This window comes from Medicago sativa, chromosome 5 (genome assembly GCF_051527215.1).
Source record: "Medicago sativa cultivar Bolivia chromosome 5, Bolivia_mono, whole genome shotgun sequence".
Lineage (NCBI taxonomy): Eukaryota > Viridiplantae > Streptophyta > Magnoliopsida > Fabales > Fabaceae > Medicago > Medicago sativa.
The window spans coordinates 58,475,719-58,495,585 of record NC_140753.1 but is presented as its reverse complement, the minus strand read 5'-3'; the positions used below and the strand labels follow the sequence as shown (position 1 = coordinate 58,495,585).

General features: G+C 33.7%; 2 protein-coding genes and 2 pseudogenes across 4 annotated transcripts; 1 reads left to right on the top strand and 3 right to left on the bottom strand.

The window, feature by feature from the left end:
• The first annotated feature begins 2,215 nt into the window (after positions 1 to 2,215).
• Positions 2,216 to 3,292, top strand: LOC146923489 (uncharacterized; annotated as a pseudogene).
• A 1,935-nt stretch (positions 3,293 to 5,227) lies between these two features.
• On the bottom strand, positions 5,228 to 9,781 carry LOC146923488 (putative disease resistance protein RGA3). Of its 2 annotated transcripts, XM_085708648.1 has the most exons (2): positions 7,684 to 9,781; positions 5,228 to 5,655 (listed from the first exon to the last, which is right to left on the bottom strand). In XM_085708648.1, exons 1-2 carry the CDS (start codon positions 9,426 to 9,428, stop codon positions 5,610 to 5,612), a joined length of 1,791 nt encoding a protein of 596 aa, XP_085564774.1. In that variant the 5' UTR covers positions 9,429 to 9,781; the 3' UTR covers positions 5,228 to 5,609. The 2 variants fall into 2 exon arrangements, with proteins under 2 accessions (XP_085564774.1, XP_085564773.1); XM_085708647.1 differs by having other exon boundaries at positions 5,653 to 9,781.
• Positions 9,782 to 9,964: 183 nt separating this feature from the next.
• On the bottom strand, positions 9,965 to 14,055 carry LOC146923487 (F-box protein At3g07870-like; annotated as a pseudogene). Its single transcript, XR_015011172.1, has 4 exons — positions 14,051 to 14,055; positions 11,618 to 11,769; positions 10,651 to 10,980; positions 9,965 to 10,319 (listed from the first exon to the last, which is right to left on the bottom strand). The product of XR_015011172.1 is annotated as an F-box protein At3g07870-like (transcript).
• Positions 14,056 to 16,434: 2,379 nt separating this feature from the next.
• LOC146923486 (uncharacterized) lies at positions 16,435 to 18,777 on the bottom strand. The gene is made up of 3 exons (XM_085711730.1): positions 18,706 to 18,777; positions 18,317 to 18,614; positions 16,435 to 17,129 (listed from the first exon to the last, which is right to left on the bottom strand). The coding sequence occupies exons 1-3, from the start codon at positions 18,775 to 18,777 to the stop codon at positions 16,435 to 16,437; spliced, it is 1,065 nt and encodes a 354-aa protein (XP_085567856.1).
• Positions 18,778 to 19,867: the final 1,090 nt, after the last annotated feature.

Below are 19,867 nucleotides of genomic sequence, written 5' to 3'. Positions count from 1 at the left end.
ACTTCATTAACAAAAGAGAAAAAAATACAAAAAGAGACTTGATGCATCAATTATGAAACTTTATTGGTCATCTCACTTATATGTTTGTCAACATCTACTCTTGCATCAACTATGGAACTTTAAGTCAAAATTGACACATTAACATATTTCCCTTATGTGTGAGACTTGATGCATTTGTGATTTGGTGACATAGGCACAACATGATAAAAAAGGTGGATTGATGGTGGTTTATGTAGGTTTATGTTCCCATATTTAATGAAAAGAGAGAAAGGAAATTAGAAAAGGAAAGGATATGAAAAAACAATTTGAACATGAGAGAAATGATAAGGAAAAAAAAGTTTGTATTTTGTCTGTGGAGGTATTAGGAATAGAGTGAGTTATTGGTAATTTTATGGGTTAGTTGAAGAAATTGGAGATTTATGAGTAGTTTTTACCAAAAAAATAGATTCAATTAAAAAAGTCCCACATCATTTTAAAATGTCTCTTTGTCAACTCAACATAAAACATTTGTATTTTTCATTGTTAGATTCCACGAAAGACTAAAAGTGAAGGTGCAATAACAACCAACAACAACCAAGTCTTATCCTCACTAAGTGGAGTTGTCTATAGAAATTCAATTTTTTAATTTTTTTTTATGTTTGTTGTAGATGCTGACACAACCTTCTTTTATTTTATTTGGGATTGGGACCAAGGCTACCATAAACAAGATTAAAGTTCAAAAGTGGATGTATTTGAAAGAACATAGGTTGAATAAAAGCAATTGCATGAAAGTGAGCGTCATCCAAAAACTTTTATTTAATATAAAAAATTAAGCAAAGAACATCCAAAAACTATAAGATAACAATTTATCATAATGTATGGAGTTCCGAGGGAGCCTGTAATGACTTGGATCATCACATTTGACTAAGAGAAACCCCATAAGTGAGATTGACACCACATCTTCATCCAAAACCTTAAGACATTAGGTATATTTGTCATTTAACTTATTTGTTGCTCAATATATACTCTTGCATCCAATGTAGAAGTTTTACTTACAAATGACACATTACCATCCCTCCCTTAAGTGTGAGATTATTTGTGTCTATGATATGGTGAGATAACAAAATAAGATAAGAGGAACAACATGGTAAAAAAATGTGAGTTGGTGGCTATTTCATAGATGGGTGTCTTTGTTCCTTTCTTTAATGTGGAGATAGAAAGTAAATTAGAAAAAGAAAGAAGAAAAAGGAATTTGAACAAGAGAGGAATGATAAGAAGTAAAACTAAAGAGAGTGTGTTTTATCTATGACAATATAATTAAGAGATTCAATTGTTGGTAATTTTATGAATTTATTTAAGGAATTGGAAATTACTGGGTAATTATGCTACCAAAATAATAGATTCATTAAAAATGTCGCATCAATTTAAAATGTCTAATAAACATGTAATTTGTCAACATAGCAGAACACATCTACATTTTTCCATTGTCAAATCATACCAAAGACCAAAAGTGAAGGAATTTAAAATAATAGAGGTTGAATAAAAAATTGTTTGAAAGCGAATGACATCCTAAAACTAAAATTTAAGATAAAAATTAAACAAATGACACCCAAAAACTAACAAAACAAATCATTATAATGTTACGACTTCCATTGGAACCTACATTGAGTTGTATCATCATATTAGTCAAAGAGCAACAACACAAGTGAGATCGACATCACTTCTTCACCCAAAGTCCTAAAGCATTAGGTATATGGATAATCTCCCTCATATGTTTCTCAACGTCTACTCTTGCATCCAATGTCAAATTTTAACTCATAATTGACAGATTAACATATCTCCATTAAGAGACTCTCCGTGTCTGTGATAGACCACCATGAAGCACTCCATCCGCCGTCCACAATGTTGAACCGGGATATGATACCACCTCTGGGCTTTATAAGGGAGTCAACATTGATGTGATTCGACACATTACAGAAAGAGAAACCACACAAGTGAGAACAATACCACATCTTCATCGAAAAATTGAAGACTAAAATATGAGTTTTATTAATTTATTTGTTGCTCAACCTCCACTTTTTTATTCAATATTGAACTTTAACCGACACTTGATACATCAGAGCATTTTTCCCCTCAAATATGATGAAATTCTAGCCCGTGCTTGACACGGGTTTCCATTTGGGGCGTTTGACACTTGATAATGCATTGTTATTGTTTTGAGGCGTTTGACAGAACCATGCGCGATATAATGTCTTATGATGGTGTCGATAATACAGAGAAACCATTTGGGGGTCTTTCTGTGGTTTTGGACGGTGATTTCAGACAAATTTTGCCAGTGATAAGAAAAAGATGCATAAAAGACATACTTGCTTCATCCATCAACTCATCAAAGGTGTGGAGTCACTGTAAGGTTTTCACACTTACAACAAATATGCGTTTACGTGCTTCAACCGTTCGTGTCGAGGAAGATGAGATAAGAAAGTGTGTCGATTGGATGCTTTCAATTGGAGATTGAATAGGATCCACCAACGAGAGTGGATAAATTAACGTACCCATTCCTGATGAGTTGTTGATAAAAGATTCCTCTGATTTGTTGCGTTCTCTGGTTGATTTTGTATATCCGAATTTTTCGCAAAACATGAAGATCTCGGATTTTTTTCCAAGCACGGGGGATACTTGCTCCCACGCTGGACGCAGTTGATCACGTAAATAAATTTCTTCTATCATTGGTTCCAGGAGACAAAAAGGAATATACCAGTTCTGATTCGGTTTGCAAATCAGACGAGAATAGTGAGGTACAAAGCGAATGGTTTACCACCAAATTCTTAAACAATATCAAGTTTTTCGGTATTCCAAACCACAAGTTGAGATTTAAAGTTGGATGTCGAGTTATGTTGATGAGGAACATTGACCAAGCAACTGAATTGTGCAATGTGACTAGGTTGATTGTAGACAATCTTGGGAATAACTTTATCGGTGTAACTGTTATTACCAAAAAAATGATGGTGAAAAAGTAATTATTCCAATACTGAACTTAGTTCCAGGTGATCTTGAACTGCCTTTCAAATTTACTATGAGACAGTTCCTGTTGGCTGTGTGTTTTGCAATGACAATAAATAAAAGTCAGGGTTAGTCATTGTCTCATGTTGAAATCTATCTTTCCAAACCGGTTTTTACTCATGGACAGATGTATGTCGCTGTGTCAAGAGTCACTTCCAAAAGGGGATTGAAAATGCTTATACTGGATGAAGAAAATCGCGTGTGTACTGAGACCACTAATGTTGTGTACCGTGATGTTTTTCGGAATGTTTAACCTGTCGTTCTTGATGACGCAGGTGGGTATGAGTTTGTTTTTCTCTTTTAAACTTCGTTGTAATATATATTTTTTATTTGGATATGAATTGGTTGTTTCTACTTGCAACCATTCTAATAGTTGCGTAAAGAAAGAGTAATGGATTGGTCATGTAGATAAACTACAATTCTGGAACTAACAATTAAGATCACACTTCTTATTTCATTGTATAAAATCCAATGACATTTATTGTTGTGCAAAGAACAGGCCGAGTGATCAATTTGTTATAGGGACTAATATGTTATATGGAGTAATATTTTTGATCCTTTTTGACAATATTTTGATCTCATGTACCTTCAGGTGCTGTCTGCTTTAGGTGAGGTGATATCATTCAGATGTACACAGGCTGACGTTAATGGAATTTCTATGACATTGAAATATCATTGACCAATTGCAATAGGTGCAATGCCTTCTCTTCGACTCCAAAATTTCCCTGATACATTAAGGTGTTTATCTACTGAGATTTCGGTTTTTCTATTATCTGGTAGAGCAACTTCAATATTCTCATACTCAGTTTAATTTTATTTATAATGTCAGCATCCTTCTGATCATTCTCATTTTTTCTAATGTAAGACGTACTCTTTCAGTGACCATATTATCAACTATATACTCTGCTTCATTTTTTATACAATCTGCTATATATCCGTCTTTTTTTTTTCTTTGTTCTTTGGAGCGCCTATGTCTATGTGCATGCACATGACAATTTTGTAGTCCTTTTTCAAGCCTTATCTGTTGTGTTTTTATAATATGCTTAGTTAAAAAATGCGATAGATAGTTGGTGTTTTTGTCGCTGTTTGTTATACTTATTTGTTATACGATTGAATAATTACAAATTCGTGTTGGATATTAAGATGAATCAAGTGTATGCACGATGTTAACTTTGTATATATAAGGGTTTCCCCTATAGAAATCATGGAATTTGAAAGAAACTAATCTGATAGAGACGATTCGTTGGGTAGGGACAATTAATTGTATATGCAGCAGTAGGCCTCGAGACTCCAACACCCCCAGTTATATGCATAACATAAAAAAAAAAGACTCATGTCTCCGTAATAAATTTTAGCCATCCATGTAAAATATTCTTGCATTAAATACTAATATTTCGACGTTGCATCCGTTAAATCATTCCTGTTTAACGATACGAAAATCCAAATAACTATATACGCATTGATATTTGTATATATAAGCAATCGAAAATACGATAACAATGCGTTCTATTTATATATTGTGTATAAAATAATGAATTTGCTATTTAATTAGATTTTATATATAAAAAATAGTCGTAATTCTAGCCCGTGCTTGGCACGGGTTTCCAAGCTAGTTTGACATAAATTAAAAAAATGATTAATTAAGTTTTTCTGATATAATTTTGCTTGTCAAAAATATGGTAGTCACTTCCTCACAAAGTAATTAGATCACTTGATTATTTAATTAAAATGAATTTTTAGACTTTTTATTATTAATCATAATAATACAAGTTGTAAAATTGTATCTGATTATTTAAACAATTAAGTTATTTGATTGGTAACTAATGATAAAATTGTAAAAAAAAAAAAAAAAGTTTAAGTGAAGGTTAAAATTGAAAGAAAAATGTTACATCACAACTTTGAATAAAGTACATAGAAATGACACACAAAAGAATGTGAGTATACTCAAATAGGCAAATATTTTTGGGTTTTATCAGCTCCTCAAAGTTTTAACACCTTAGTTGTTTGAGTAATTTTAGAATATTCATATAGCTCCTGTGGTGAAATAGAAATGATGCTTCCATGTACTTGAGCCCCATGTCATGGCCACTTCAACAACAATAGCATTTAGTGTGCTTCATATATTTGAAGAAAGCGATCTATTCCTAATTCCTTGATACTAATATTAATATTTAGAACAATAAAATTAGGCACCTTAATGCTTAATGTCATTTTATACTTCCAAAAAAAGAACAATAAAATTGAATATTTTCACATTGGGAGAAACAAAATGTCTCCAAAATTGAATACTTCCAAAATGTTTGAAGGCCACAAGAGAGGAAAACGACATGTTTCCACCCAAAAGCATAAAACTTTACATATATGATATATGCGTCGACAGAGTTATAGGTATATTATTGATTAACAAAGGTTCTCATTTGAGTCTTGTCTGAAATATTCTACCTATGTTCAACTATCATTTGTTGCTTAACTAAAATCCTCATGCAAAAGTCACGTTGGTTGAGTTGAGATTTCATCATTTAAACCCCTTCTCGTCACACTACTAACAAATGCACCAGGATCTTTATTACTCATAAGTCCTTTGTGATGTCTTGCTTAGTACACGTACATACATACCTATTAAAACATATGAATTTGAAAAATAAAATTATTCTCATTGATTAGTACACTCCCATTAAAATAAGCAAATGAAATGATAAATATTAATACATAAATCAATAAGTTGTTCAAGTATGAATTCACAAAAATGTGTGATTATCATCCAAGCTCACTTTCCTAAAATGAATCACCTCTAGTTTTTCTGAAACCATTTCATGTTGTAAATGATCAACACATGTGTCCATCAACCTCGTCAACCACTTCGTCAATGTTTGGTGAAGGAGTGGATGAAGAAAAAATATCCTGCCGTTATTTGCTTCTAAAATATCATGTGTTTCATCCTTTAATGCAGAATGTATCAACAAACTTTGCAGATTGAATTCAAGTAATGGGGATGATCATTCTTCGAATGTGTTCTAACGAATTCAACAAAAGCCTGAAAACCACTCCATGACGAAAATATATAACAATGTTTTGAATGAAAATCCACTCAATCGAGCACTTGAAATCAAAACATGCGGTTCAATGACGTGTATTACAAGGTCATATTTCATATCAAACAAATTGGCATAATGATGTACAAAGGACACGAGTGGCTTATCCTACAAAGAGAGCACAAGAGATTATTACTACACCATAAGAAATACAATCAGAAGAAAGATGGAGAGAGGGAGAATAGAGGGCCTGCCAATTTAGGTGGAAATGTGACAAGCTGAAAGAAGAAACACCAACATATCTGTAACTTCATTCCTGTTGAAATTAGAAGCAACATCATCACGCGCAAATGCGTAATTTCAGACTATGCGCTATCTTGTCCAAGTCCTCCCTTATAGTTATACCCTCTTTGCATTCCTCCATTAATATTCAACTACTTAAAATATCCAGAACCTCAAGAGAAGTGATATGTCAAGTATCTTCCGGAAAGCATATTCTCAATCCTTTACAAAACAGAATATCTAGAGAACTAAGGGATTGCAGACCTTCCCATATTTTCTCTGGGAAAGACGCAAGCTCATTGCAGTAAGGGATTTTCATACACTATAAAGCTAGGTTCAAGAGTTCATTCGGAAACTCTTTCAGTTTTGGGAAGTCGTCCCCTTTGGGAACGATGTTATTCCTTTACCTGCAACGAGGTTTAGGTTGGTAGGGTCATATGAGCTAGAGATCGACCTCAGTAACTCATTGTTACATCCATATACATAGAGGTCTTCAACAGGTGGAAGGCATAGTAGTCCGAGTTTAGGGCAATTGATGATTTTCAAATTAGAAAGACACGGAAACATCTCCCCTCTTTCCACTTTCAATAACCCCTCTAAGTTTGGTAACTCATTTAACAAGAGTACCTCCAAGGATGGGAAACACCTAGCCTCCATACCATCGTGAGATTCATCATCCAAGTATTTCAAATTATCCATACCGGATAATTCCAGTTTTTTTAGAGATGGTAGTTTACCAAATGACGGAAGTCTCACACATTTCTTGCAATTCCTAAGTTCAAGAGCAACCAAATTATTAAGAATGCTAATCCAACTTGGTAAGAATAATCCGTCATAGTAACAAATTTTCAACCTCCTAAGATTCGAGTGAGGTTGAAGCACTTCAAGTAGATGTTCATCACTAATAGTAGGGGTCTTTGTAAATTCATCATTGCTTTTCCATGATAAGCGTAATTCTTCAAGGTCTGTTTTACCTATCAAATTGGCCGCTCGAGCTTCAGATAAATTACCAACATACCTTATGCCTTCGATACTCAGTTTTCCTCCAAGGTTTAGATGACGCAACTCTGACAGGCTATTCCCTTTCTCTAAACTAACAATGTACACACTTAATGTTCTTAAAGAAGAAAGTTTTCCAACGTAAGGAAACATGCGAGACAAGGATCCACAACATTCAATGACTAGATGTCTAAGATTTTGTAAGCAAGCCAAGTGTTTTGGAAGACAACTCAGTTTATCACAATATTTTATTTTTAAGATTTCCAGTTTTTGTAAGTTGTAAATTGAGTCAGGCAACATTTTTATGTCAAGAGAATAAAGAGCTAAATACCTTAAATGAATTAAGCTTCCTATTGATGGTACTTGGATAAAGGATGTGCATAAAACTCGAAGACAACGGTTTGTTGGGAAGTGATCATGTTTTGTTTCAGTATAATGATCCAACTGAAACAATGTTCGCAAGGATTCAACTTTTACGAAGGAACCCTCATTGGTTGATAACAAATCACTGGAGTTAAAACTTATGTGGTGTGTGCTTTTTGGCAAACTAGTCATATTTGCATTCTCCAAACACATACATTCTTGCCCCACTATTGATTGAGCAAGATCATGAACAAGATCATGCATCTTGAAAGAAATGGCTCCCGAATTTGCATTCATCTTGATGTCTTGAAAGAATGATTTTTGGCACAATTCATTCCAAAACATGCTGCCAACATCTTCAACTTCCAAATTTTCCCCAGATGAAATAAATCCATTAGCCATCCAAAGATGAGTCAATTCTTCCTTATCGATTTTTGTATCTTTTGGAAACATAGCACAAAAAGCAAAACATCGCTTTAAGGTCGGAGTTAAATAAAAGTAGCTCAACCACAAGGAAGGAAAAATAGAATTCTCTTGTTGTAAAGCCCAAAGCGTGCTCTCCTTAATTTCAAGCCACTCTTTTTCTCCACTCCTTGAGCGCATTAGACCTCCCAATACTTGTGCTGCAAGAGGCAGTCCACCACACTTCTTTACTATCTCCTTGCCTATTGCGACAAGTTTCGCACACTCATCTCTGTAATGTCCAAATGCATATTGTTTGAACAATAACCAACATTCGTCATCAGAGAGACCAAACAATGGATGAGCTTGACAAGTTCCCATTATTGTCGCAACAACCTCATCACGAGTGGATACTAAAATGGAACTACGACTGGATCCACACGACAACACAGATTTCAACATATTCCATTTCTCTTGGCTTAATCCGAATTCTAATTGCTGATTTTTATTCCACACATCGTCCAGAATAAGCAAATATATTTTACCTTGCAATAGTTCTTGCACCTTTCTTTGTATTACATCTAAATCAAAGGCATCACACTTCTCTTTTGTGATAGATTCTATAATGGAACACAAAATCCTCTTGACCGAGAAAGTCTCAGAAACACAAACCCAAATTTTTGTATTAAAAGTGCTACTCACCCTAACATCATTGTAGACCAATTGAACAAGAGTTGTTTTTCCAACACCACCTAAACCAACAATGGGATAGACTGAAAGGAAGTCAGAGTCCCGTGCTTGGGTAAGAAGAAACTCGACAATCTTCTCTTTATCATCTTCTCGTCCAAATATTTTTGGTTCAGCAATAATGGAACTGGTTTGGCGCCATTCTGCTACTTCAATTGAACTTTCCCTAACAGTTCCACCCTCTCGAAGAAGAAACTTGTTCTTAGTTGCAGCAATATCATCCAATCTCCTTGTAATCTCTTTCAACTTGTTGCCGATGTAATGGTGAAACATGATGTTCTTTGGTTTGAAAGAGGACAAGCCTCTAAGTCGACTAGATTTGATTGAACACTCATCAAGGATATCATCGAGCACATATACAACATCTTTGAGTTGTTGTAGCCATACCTTAATAGAGCGATCTGTGACTTGCTTTTGCTCAGCATCTTCAAGAACAGCCTTGATCAGATCCAAGGTGGTTGATAGCTTTTCAGCTTTTGACTTGATTCTAGAAATGGTTGCAAATTCATTTTGAAGCAGAGACAACAGATTCTCAAACACAACTCCAAGTAATGCGTCCGCCATTTTTTGCAAAAAGAAAGAGTTGAAAAGATAAGAAGATGAGAAACCAGTTTAGATTGAAGATTTGTTGCAGTAAACAGGAGAAATGAGTAAACACTATAAATACAATGCTAGAAAGTCAGGTCAACATGTAATTGGGAATAAACTTCGGCGAAGTCACAATTGTGTATATTAGAAAATAGATAATTGATGCAAAGTTTCTTTAGGACCTACATTTTGAATCACAATTTTATTATTGAATTTCTTTGCCTCTTTTCCTTTGTTTTCATCCTTGAACAAGAATAAAGAGTTTGATTGAGTCAATAGAGTGATGAACTAACTTTGCTTTATAATAATTTTGATTTGATTGGGACAGGTTATTATAAAATCCATTCGTTCTAGTGTAATACCATTCATCAGTTTTATGCATTTAGACACATAAGGTTGGCATAAAATATAAAGAATTGAAAATTAATGGCTGGCACAAAATTTTCAGTACTGGATCTTAAATTTCCGCAGAACTAATCTAATCTAAACTATTTAAAACCAATTTTAAGTATTGCTAATCCTCTCTACAATGAATCCCATGAGAGCAATTCTATGTGGCATTTTCTCCTTCAACTCTCCTCAACGTTGTTCCTACACATGAATTTCAACAGTTATACCATGAAGTACATAGTTAACATAACTGTTTCACATTCTTACAACCTTATATTCATTAGTTTCAGGTTTGAAGCCAATGACCTAACATATCAGTTTCTGAGTTTTCTTGGTAGTGCTGGTTACCTCTAGAAGTCTTATAAACTCACCTATCACAGTGTTGCAAACAACTAAAGGGTCTTCGTTGATTCAATCAAACAAGCAAAGCAAACCATTAATACAAGAATTCACAACATCAAATCTTTGATCTTTTGGCTTTCAATCTGTGAAGAAGTATGGTAATGATAACACAGGGAAATATAAAATGATAGAATGATTAACTTTCTAATTGATAATATGAAGAAGTTGATACTGTTAGTAGGATTCAATTTACATAATGATCTTAATGTAATTAACTTATATAACAAACTTCTAACTAATCACAACTAACTTCTAACTTCCTTAACTAGTATTAAGCTAATTCTAATTAATATGTAGCTATATCTTACACAAAAAAGCAAGCCACCTGTGTCATCTCTTTTATCCAAAACCAATTTGACATCACTAATACGAAGCTTGAACGTAGGTTCAAGCTTCAAATAACTGCCGTCGCATTCACTGTCAAATTAGTTCTTGAGACGAATCTTCGGTCACATGTCAGAATCAGGAAACCATATGGTGACCGCTCAAAGTGCACTTTGGCAAAATGTGGGTCAGAAATCACTGTGTTCCATGTTTTACAAACACATTTACAAATGAGAACAGACTTGATGGGAAGTCGAAGTAGAATGTCAGAAGCGATTGGAAATGGAAGATCGGCAAAAGAAGGGCTGAGTTCTTTAGTTTCTACTTCATCAACTTTTTCTTTCCCTGTTTTGCCTCTTTTCGTATCCCTTGGAGAAGGGATTAAGCTTCTTTTCCTTTCCATAGCCACACTCTGAGGTACAAAAAAAAAAAAAAAAAAACTCTAAAAATTAAAATAAAGCACACAAAAGGGGATTAAGTCCCCTTTGCCATTCCAAAAACAAAAATTTGATTGAGTCCCTTTGATCAAATTTTTTTCTCATCTAAGCAGTAAGACGTAATTTTGAGCTTATAGCTTATGTCTTATAAGCTCATTTGACTAAAAGAAACATGTTTGGTAACCGTCAATTTCTCATGAGCTTTTGACTTAACTTTACGAGCTTGTAACCATTTTTGATAAGCTAATCCAAGTAGTTTAAAACTCATCATTATACATCTCAATTTTACACTGTAATCTCAATTGACAAAAAATTAAATATATCACTTTTACGTCATTTCATATTAATAAGTTGGTTCAATCGTTAATTTTACCAAACACTACTAACTCAATCCGCTATTACCTATAAACTAGCTTATCAACTATCCGCAATAAACTAACTTATCAACTATTAGTTATCTTTTAACAAATAGAGTCACAATACTACCATGTAATGGAAAACCTTAAGTATGAATTTTGCATAAATTAAAAGTGAAATAATAAACTAGGAAAGAAATAAGGAGATGAGCTTGTACAAAAATTACAGTGAATGAAGAAGAGTGAAAGTATGTACCAGCTCAGTGATGAAGTTTGGCGGCAGTGAGAGCAAACAGTGCTGTGAGGGAGGGCTGAAATGAAGAGGTCTGACTTCAAGAAGTATGGAGACAATGAGGAAAAAAAGGTGATACTGTACCAAAATCTGTCCACGTGTACACGTTTATTCTTCTTTAATTTTGTCAAGTAAAAATGATATTTTAACAATTATTATGATAATATTTTTTTACTACCTTTTTTTATATTTAAATTGTGTTTTTATTTTCTCTCACTTATATTTTGGTTGTCCTATAAATTGTTCTAAAAAATGGATTTTCAACATTTCTAAAAAATGCATGTATAATAATAAGAGGGTAAACTTTATGGTACATCCAAAAATTCGAGTCTACCAATACACTAAATTCTTAAATTAATCGTTAAATGAGTTTTTTTAAGAAAAAATAATATATTTTTTTTTTACCAATTATAATTGTAAATACTAATTTTTTTGACAAATTATAATAACTAAATCTTATTTATCAAAAGCGGCGACGAAATAATTTTTTTTAAATTTTTATTACTCATATTAGAGAAAGTTGACTACTTTTCATGATAAAATATAAAAAAAGAAAAATTAATATGATTTTTTAGACAATGACATGATATTTTTTCTGTAAAAAAATATATTTTTTTCTAATGAAATTATACTTTCTAAAATATGAATATTGACAAATAATTTTTTATTTCATAAAATAATTCAATTAATTTATTGATTTAGAAATCAAGAGTATTGGTACATCTCAATTTACAATTTTTTAAGATGTTCAAAATGAAAAATAAATAAATGTGTTATATTTTTAAAAGTTTAAGGTATGTACTGGGGCGGATCCGAGATTGAATTATTAGTGGGGCTATTTTTTTTTTTTTAAGAAAGTAAGACTAAAAATTTTAAGTTGCAAAATCTTAATATATATTTTAGCATATAAATAATATATATTAAAGCTGCTACATATAGATAACATAGCAAGCATTGTACTCCATGAGTTTTACAATTTATGTGAAAAATTCAGGAAAAAATGCAAAAGATGTTGAACATAGGACATGCAGGTAAGTCCTACTCCACCAAGCCATTAGACCAACCCTTTATATTTGCTCTTATAAATATAACATATATATTAGAAAATATAGGCTGGGCTGTTGCTACACCCAGCCTCACACAGATCCGTCCCTGGTATGTAAGTGCACACCATAGGATGTGAGTGAATCCTCCCCCTGCAATCAAGTCAATTACTCATTTACCCCAAATTATAAGATTATATTTTTATAAATTTTATCCTTTAGTATAAAACTCTTTAAAATTATAGGTGCATTAATTAATGACTTCTTTTTAAAAAGTCTCTACATTTAATTTATCATTGAAAAACATAGATTTTTTTTATTTCTCATTTGATATCGATACTTGTGGGGGTAAATATATAAAAGTAACACATTTATGTGATTTTTTTTCCCAAGAATTTTGATTTTTTTTCTTCTAAAAATTTATTGGTACAACTACTCATCTTAAGTATGGGAACTTTGTAGGAGTCTTGTAATACAGTGACAGAGGGAGATAGAACACGTCTGCTTGTTTTTATTATTTTGATCAACCTCTTTTATGCACAACTAATTAACCATTTGAAACTAAAATTAAGAATTCCTTACGTGTGAGAAAGAATTGTGCACTGTAGAGCTATTTCAAGGTAAATGAATGGATTGGAAGGTGAAATCATAGTTAAAGAAGAAGGTTGTCAATGTTATTTTGGGAACTAGATAGTGCTTGATGGACTCAACAATATTTTGTTTTTTTAACAAATATTAAGAAAAAGATAATGAGTTAATGACCACCTAACCTATTTTGTATGTGAATGAGGTTTACATGTGAGGTATTTTATGGAAGGGACCAACCACCTCTGAAGCATATGAAAGTGAAAAGAGATCTGCCTCAAACTAATTTATAGTACCGTGATTGGAGGTCGTTGGTATTTCATAACTAGAGGTTGTGTTATTTAGCCATATTTGAAGGGAGGTAGTTTCCTCTAAATTGTATTACACATTATCAAATTAAAACTAACAACACAAGGAAAGCAATACATTATCTTCAAATTTGTTTATTGCTAAAAATTCTTGCATTTCGCTCTTTTTAAATTAGTCAAATGGTAGTCAACAAATTGGTATACATAAAAAGAGGAAAATCCTATGGTATCTTTGATACCCGTGTTCTATAAGTAAATTAATTCAAAATTTAAATTTGCTTTAAGATAATTAAATATTATAAAACAACAATATGATATTAAATAATTGGATAATAGGTGCTTACCCAACCAAAATCAAGGATATCATATTGTTTTAAAAAAAAAAGCGTTATAATTTAGGTACGTCTATGGTCATGATGACTATGGTTCTTCTATAGGTATGATAAAGCATATCGATTCACCCCATTTAGACCCGTTCTGTCTAATCCCGTTTAAAATGGGATGAGATAAGCCGAGCAAAATTAGGTAACCGAGTCTAAAATCTCAACCCACCCTAGTTAGTGGCAGACATTTCTTAGTTGAATTCTTATCTTACTAACTGGAATTAAAGACTTTTTTTACGGGTCAACCCATCAAACAAAAACTTTTTTTGTAGCGAGAAAAAAAATTAATGCATTTTTTTTACGACTTAATTGTTATAAAGAACTATGTTGCTTTTATCATGAAAAAGTACAAAAGAATAGGCATCACATAAATTTGTGGTAAAACAAGATAATTAAAAAATTGTCGAAAACAACATCATACTTAATAACAAAATAAGAAAAATCCGCCAACATAAAACAAATTCGAAACATAAAATAAATCTAACAACCAAAATAAATCCAAAAGGATAAAATAATTCTAAGAATAAAATACAAACGAGTTAAGCAGGTCGCCTTGTGTCCGCCTCGTTTTCTCAACGAGTTAAACATGACCAGCCAACTACAGGAAGTAAGTTCAAAACTTTGATTCAGCCTGCCAAAATAACGAGTTAAATTGACTGACCCGACCGATTAATCCCGTTTTACCACCCTTATCCCAGTATCGTCCCGATTTCAAAAGACAAACACTTAAAAGCATGTAAAACAATTTTTATTAAAAATCAATTAAAATAACTCTAACTACTATTTATTGTGACTCTTGAAATCATTTCAAAATATATATCTTTTCGATTTTCTCTATAATTTCATTAAAAAAAAAAATTCTTTATCATGGTGCATGTGCTGAATAAAAAATCTATGATGTTAAAAAAGAAAACTCGCTCCAACAAGTTTTATCTCTTTAGGTTTTTTCTTCTATTTTTTTTATTGAAATTTGAAATCACCTCTCTTCATTATTTTTCTTTCCCTCACTCAATCTAAATAAGAGATTTTCACATGGATCTAGGCTTTTTCTTCGGGATTTTGTCGTATGATACGACATTGTGTTGTTCGCCATCTTGTGCGATGTTGTTTGATATCCCGTTTTGTTGCGGTGTTTATTTGATTTATAGTGAAAGATTGGTTATTCAATCAATGATTTGGGTGTCAACGTTGCAAATCAGAAGACATGAGTATTTTGATAACTTTAGTTTTATATCATATTATTTTTAAGCATTTTAACGTTTTATACTACTCCCTCCGGTCTTGTTTATAAGAGAATGTTAGGTCAACAAAACTTAATGTATTTGGACTGAATTTTTAACTAGATACATTAACTTTTGTTGACCAAAGTTTCTCTTATAAATAGGACCGGAGGGAGTAAATTTTTAGCAATGTTTTTTTTTATCAGATTTTAGCAATGTTGAATGACATAGTTTATCGATTTGAGTGAATGAATATTATTTTGTTTAGATGTTAAACAAAAAAAATAATCAACTATTGCCCAGCTTCTACATAATTTATATGTTTCAGTTACAAAATTCACAATAAATTAAATTAAAATTATTTAAAGGTGATTACAAGAACAAAAAATTTTAGTCAATAATTTGTTTTCCTTCAAAACACAAATTAATTTTTTTTTTTTTAGGATTTGCTAAATAAAGCGAAAAAAGCCTCACGAAGGAATCACGATAACCATAGCAGCCAATTAAATTTGTTTCTGGGCACAAAAACACGGTAGGAGGCAATGTTTATATTTCGCCCACGTCATGATATTTGCCTTCGGGTTCAATTCGCTGTCCAATTCCTCGCTGTATATATCTTTTTCCTCTTTTTTTTTAAAGCAATTGAAAAAAATATACTTTGACCGGTTCATTCTTTTTGTCGGGAGCCAGATACATTTCGTTATAAGAGTTCAATTTATATACTATCAATGCAAAAAAATGTACACATACATCCAACAATATCTTGTCTTATTCATTAATGTGACAACGCATAATTGAAAGTATGTATAAAACTTTTTCACACTAACAACGTATATAAACAAAACTCTTCGTTACTCCTCCGTCTCATAATACTTGACACAGTTGACCTTATTACGCATGTTAATGCATAATTTTGAGCTTAAATATCTTGAATAATATATGAGAAAAAATTATGAAAATTTGATATTTTGAAAATAGTCATCGAGACAAGTCTAACGACATCTTATATAATATTATTTATCTTTGTATATTAGTAGAAAAATACGATCAAAGTAAGTTAGGTCAAAATTACACATTTTTAAATATGTCATTTATTGCGGGACGGAGGGAGTATAATTTACACTGATTGCATTTTATAATATACTTTCTCCACCTTTTTTTGGTTACAAAGCGAATTAAAAGCAGAGAGACAGAAAACAAAGAAAAACAGAAGAAAGCAGGAACAGAAAAGAACAGAAACAACTAGTTCCTAAGGAAGAGAGTCCAAAATTCATCCGTCCTTAGAAGCGGCAACAGGTCTTCGGGAGGAGAGGAATGAATTGTCAAATCACCATCTGTCAAAGCTCCTAGTTTCGCCATAAAATCCGCGCAGTGATTGCCTTCTCTGAGAGTGTGATGAAGCGAATAATTTCTCGAATTGAGCAGGTCCTTGATGTCCTGGATGATCACTGCATAGCAATGGAATTGGGGGGTATGGTCCTTGATGAGGTTTACTGCAAGAAGAGAGTCCGAATAGCAAGTTAAATCCTCAAAATCGAAGCTAACTACCATTTTAAGCCCTTGGTACAACGCTGTCAGTTCTGCAAAGATGACGTCGTTGGGGCTAGATATGAAACCTGAGAAACCAGATACATAGTTTCCTGCATAGTTTCGAATAACACCTCCAAAACCTGTGCGAATTGTGTCTCCGATGCAGCTGCCATCGACATTCAGGATAGAACAGACATGATTTCCATTGTTCCAACAGATTAGCCTTGGAGTAGGGGAAGTGTTGGTATCAGTCTGCAGGCAGCTGGTAATAATTTCAGCAGTACTGTTAATAGCGTTGCTTAGACGATAAACTGACCAGGTTTCATTGTTTAGGCACATAAGGTTGCGGTGCCTCCAAATCCACCACAAACCCGCGAGAAAAATATTGGAATGGTGAGAGGTGATTCCTTTTGTTTATCCAATCGATTACAGTAGAGGTCAGGAAGCAATCTGGACTATTAAAACCAATTTTATGCCAAACAATGTTGGAAAATTTGCAGTTCCTAATACAGTGAAAGAATGATTCTTCGTGTTCTGCACACCTGCTGCAGATGTCCGAAGAGACCATGTTCCTGTGTTTGAGCAGAGATAAAGTGGGAACAGCGTTATGACAAGCAAGCCACACAAAAAACTTGTATTTCTCCGGAATTTTCAACCTCCAAATCCAAGACTAAGATGTGTTGTTATAGCTTTCCGTATTTGTGCGGGATATGAGCCAATTGTAACCGCTCTTTGCAGAGTAAACACCATTGTTATTATGATGCCAAATAAAAGCATCGTCTAAGGAAGCATTAAACTTTAAATGAGTATTATTAATGACTTCCGCAAAATCAGTTGAGAGAATGGTGTAGAGCGCTTGTGTGGGCTGGCCGCCGATGGTGAACACATCTTTGACTGTTAAATGAATGTCGTGGATATCCACAAAAGGAACCTAAGCGCCGAGCATACCAAGAGAACTCCAGCAAGTGTACCAAAAAGAGGAATTACCAGAACCAGCTCGCCAACTGTAACCTCTTTTTAGGACCTATTTAGCTCGAATTATGGAAGACCAGGTAGGGGAGCTATTGCGATGTGCTGAAGATATGTGAAGGAAATTTTGGCCACTAGAATAATTGCTTGAAAGAAGATTCACCCACAATTTATTTGTTTTTTGCACCATGTTCCAAACCAGTTTCCCCAGGAGACAAATGTTAGCTTCTCTAGCTGCTCTAATACCCAATCCACCAACATTTTTCGGGCTAGCAATTGTTTTCCAATTCACAAGATGAATATCTTTGTTGTTATGATCCCTCCAAATGAAGTTATGAGTGGTTTGGTCAATGCTATCGCAAATATTTTAGGGAAGACAATTTATTTGCATATAGTAAGTTGGAATCGAGGATAAGGCAGAAGATGCAAGTGTTAGTCTACCTGTTTTATTTAGAAGTTTACTCTTCCAAGATGCCAACCTGTTTTGCATTTTTTCAATGATGAATAAAAAATCACTCCTCTTAGGACGCCCTTTGAGGATAGGGAAGCCAAGGTACTTGTCAAAAGATGTAGTTGCGGATTCCAGATATAGCGGTTAGCTTGTGGATTTTAGCTTGAGGAGTACCTGAAGAAAAGAAAGCTCTTGATTTGGACAGGTTGATCTTCAAGCCTGAAGCCTTGCTGAAACCTTCAAATAGATCAGCCATAAGACGAAGTTGAGAGCCTTTAGCTTTGGTGAAGAGAAGAACGTCATCTGCAAAGAGGAGATGTGACAGTTGAGGCCTGACATTTATGATGTGAATTGGATCCCAAATCCCTTGATTGACTGCATTAGTAATAGCCAAAGAGAGTTTCTCCATGCAAAGAATGAAAAGATAAGGAGAGAGTGGATCCCCTTGACGAAGGCCATGAGTAGGTTTGAACTGAGGCAATTTGTTTCCATTCCATAATATAGAGAAAGTGGATGGCAATGGGTACCCTATGGGTAGGGTACTACAGTGCCCTTCCCCATACCCGCATTTGTAAAAAAATACCCATACGCGTTCCCGTACCCTCGTGGGCAACAACTTTAGTCCCCTTCCCCATACCCTATGGGTACCTAAGTGCCCATACCCGCACCCATTACCCGCACTTTAATTATGAAAAGACAATAAAAACATCACAAATGAAATAAAACTACAATCCAAATTTTTTAAAATTAACTCATAAAATAGTACAAATCATAATATTTAATCAAATAAGAAACATCCAAAATATCCCTAAAAAATTGTACACCGGCATGATGAAGTTGTTATTGTATTAAGCAGTTTTTTGGTTTAAGTTTAGGTTTAGGCTTAAAGAGCTAAATAAATAAATTAATTATACACCAAAAATAAATAAATTATTTATGATATTTATATAGATATGTATATGCGGGGTTGCGGGTGTGGGCAGTATAGTACCCTTACCCGTGCCCATATCCATTTAAATTTATGGGTATTACCCGGACCCGTGCCCAAACCCATAAATGCGGGGTTTTACCCTACCCATTGTGGGTATTTTTTGCGGGTACCCATAGGGCCTGGGTCCATTTGCCATCCCTAAGAAACACAATGCATAATAAGCTTTATGGTTATATCAGGGAAGCCAAAATCATGAAGACAATTATCAAGAAATTTCCAATTGACATTATCAAAAGCTTCTCTAGGTCAAGTTTGAATGCCACATAGCCTTTCTTCTTTTTAGATTTTCTCATGAAGTGAACAATTTCCTGCAAAATAATAGAGTTGTCAGTTGTTCCCCTACCAGGCAGAAAACTGCTTTGGTAAGGGCCAATAATAGAGTTGAGAATCGGTCTGAGGCGATGAACCAAGACTTTAGTGATGAGCTTATAGATGATGTTATACAGGCTGATGGGTCTGAAATCCTTGAAAGTGTGGGCGGGTCGGTCTTGGGGATGAGGGCAATGATAGTATCTGAAATTGCTGAATCAAAGGCACCTGTTTGGAATGATGTGCTCACCAATTGGAATATATCATCTCCAATAATGTGCCAATATTGCTTAAAAAAGATGCATTGAAATCCATCTGGTCCCGAAGCTTTGTAAGGTTTCATGGAATTGAGAGCGGCTAGGACTTCACTTTTGGTGATGGGCTTGGTGAGGGAATTTTTGGCTGTGTCGTCACTGATGGGATGG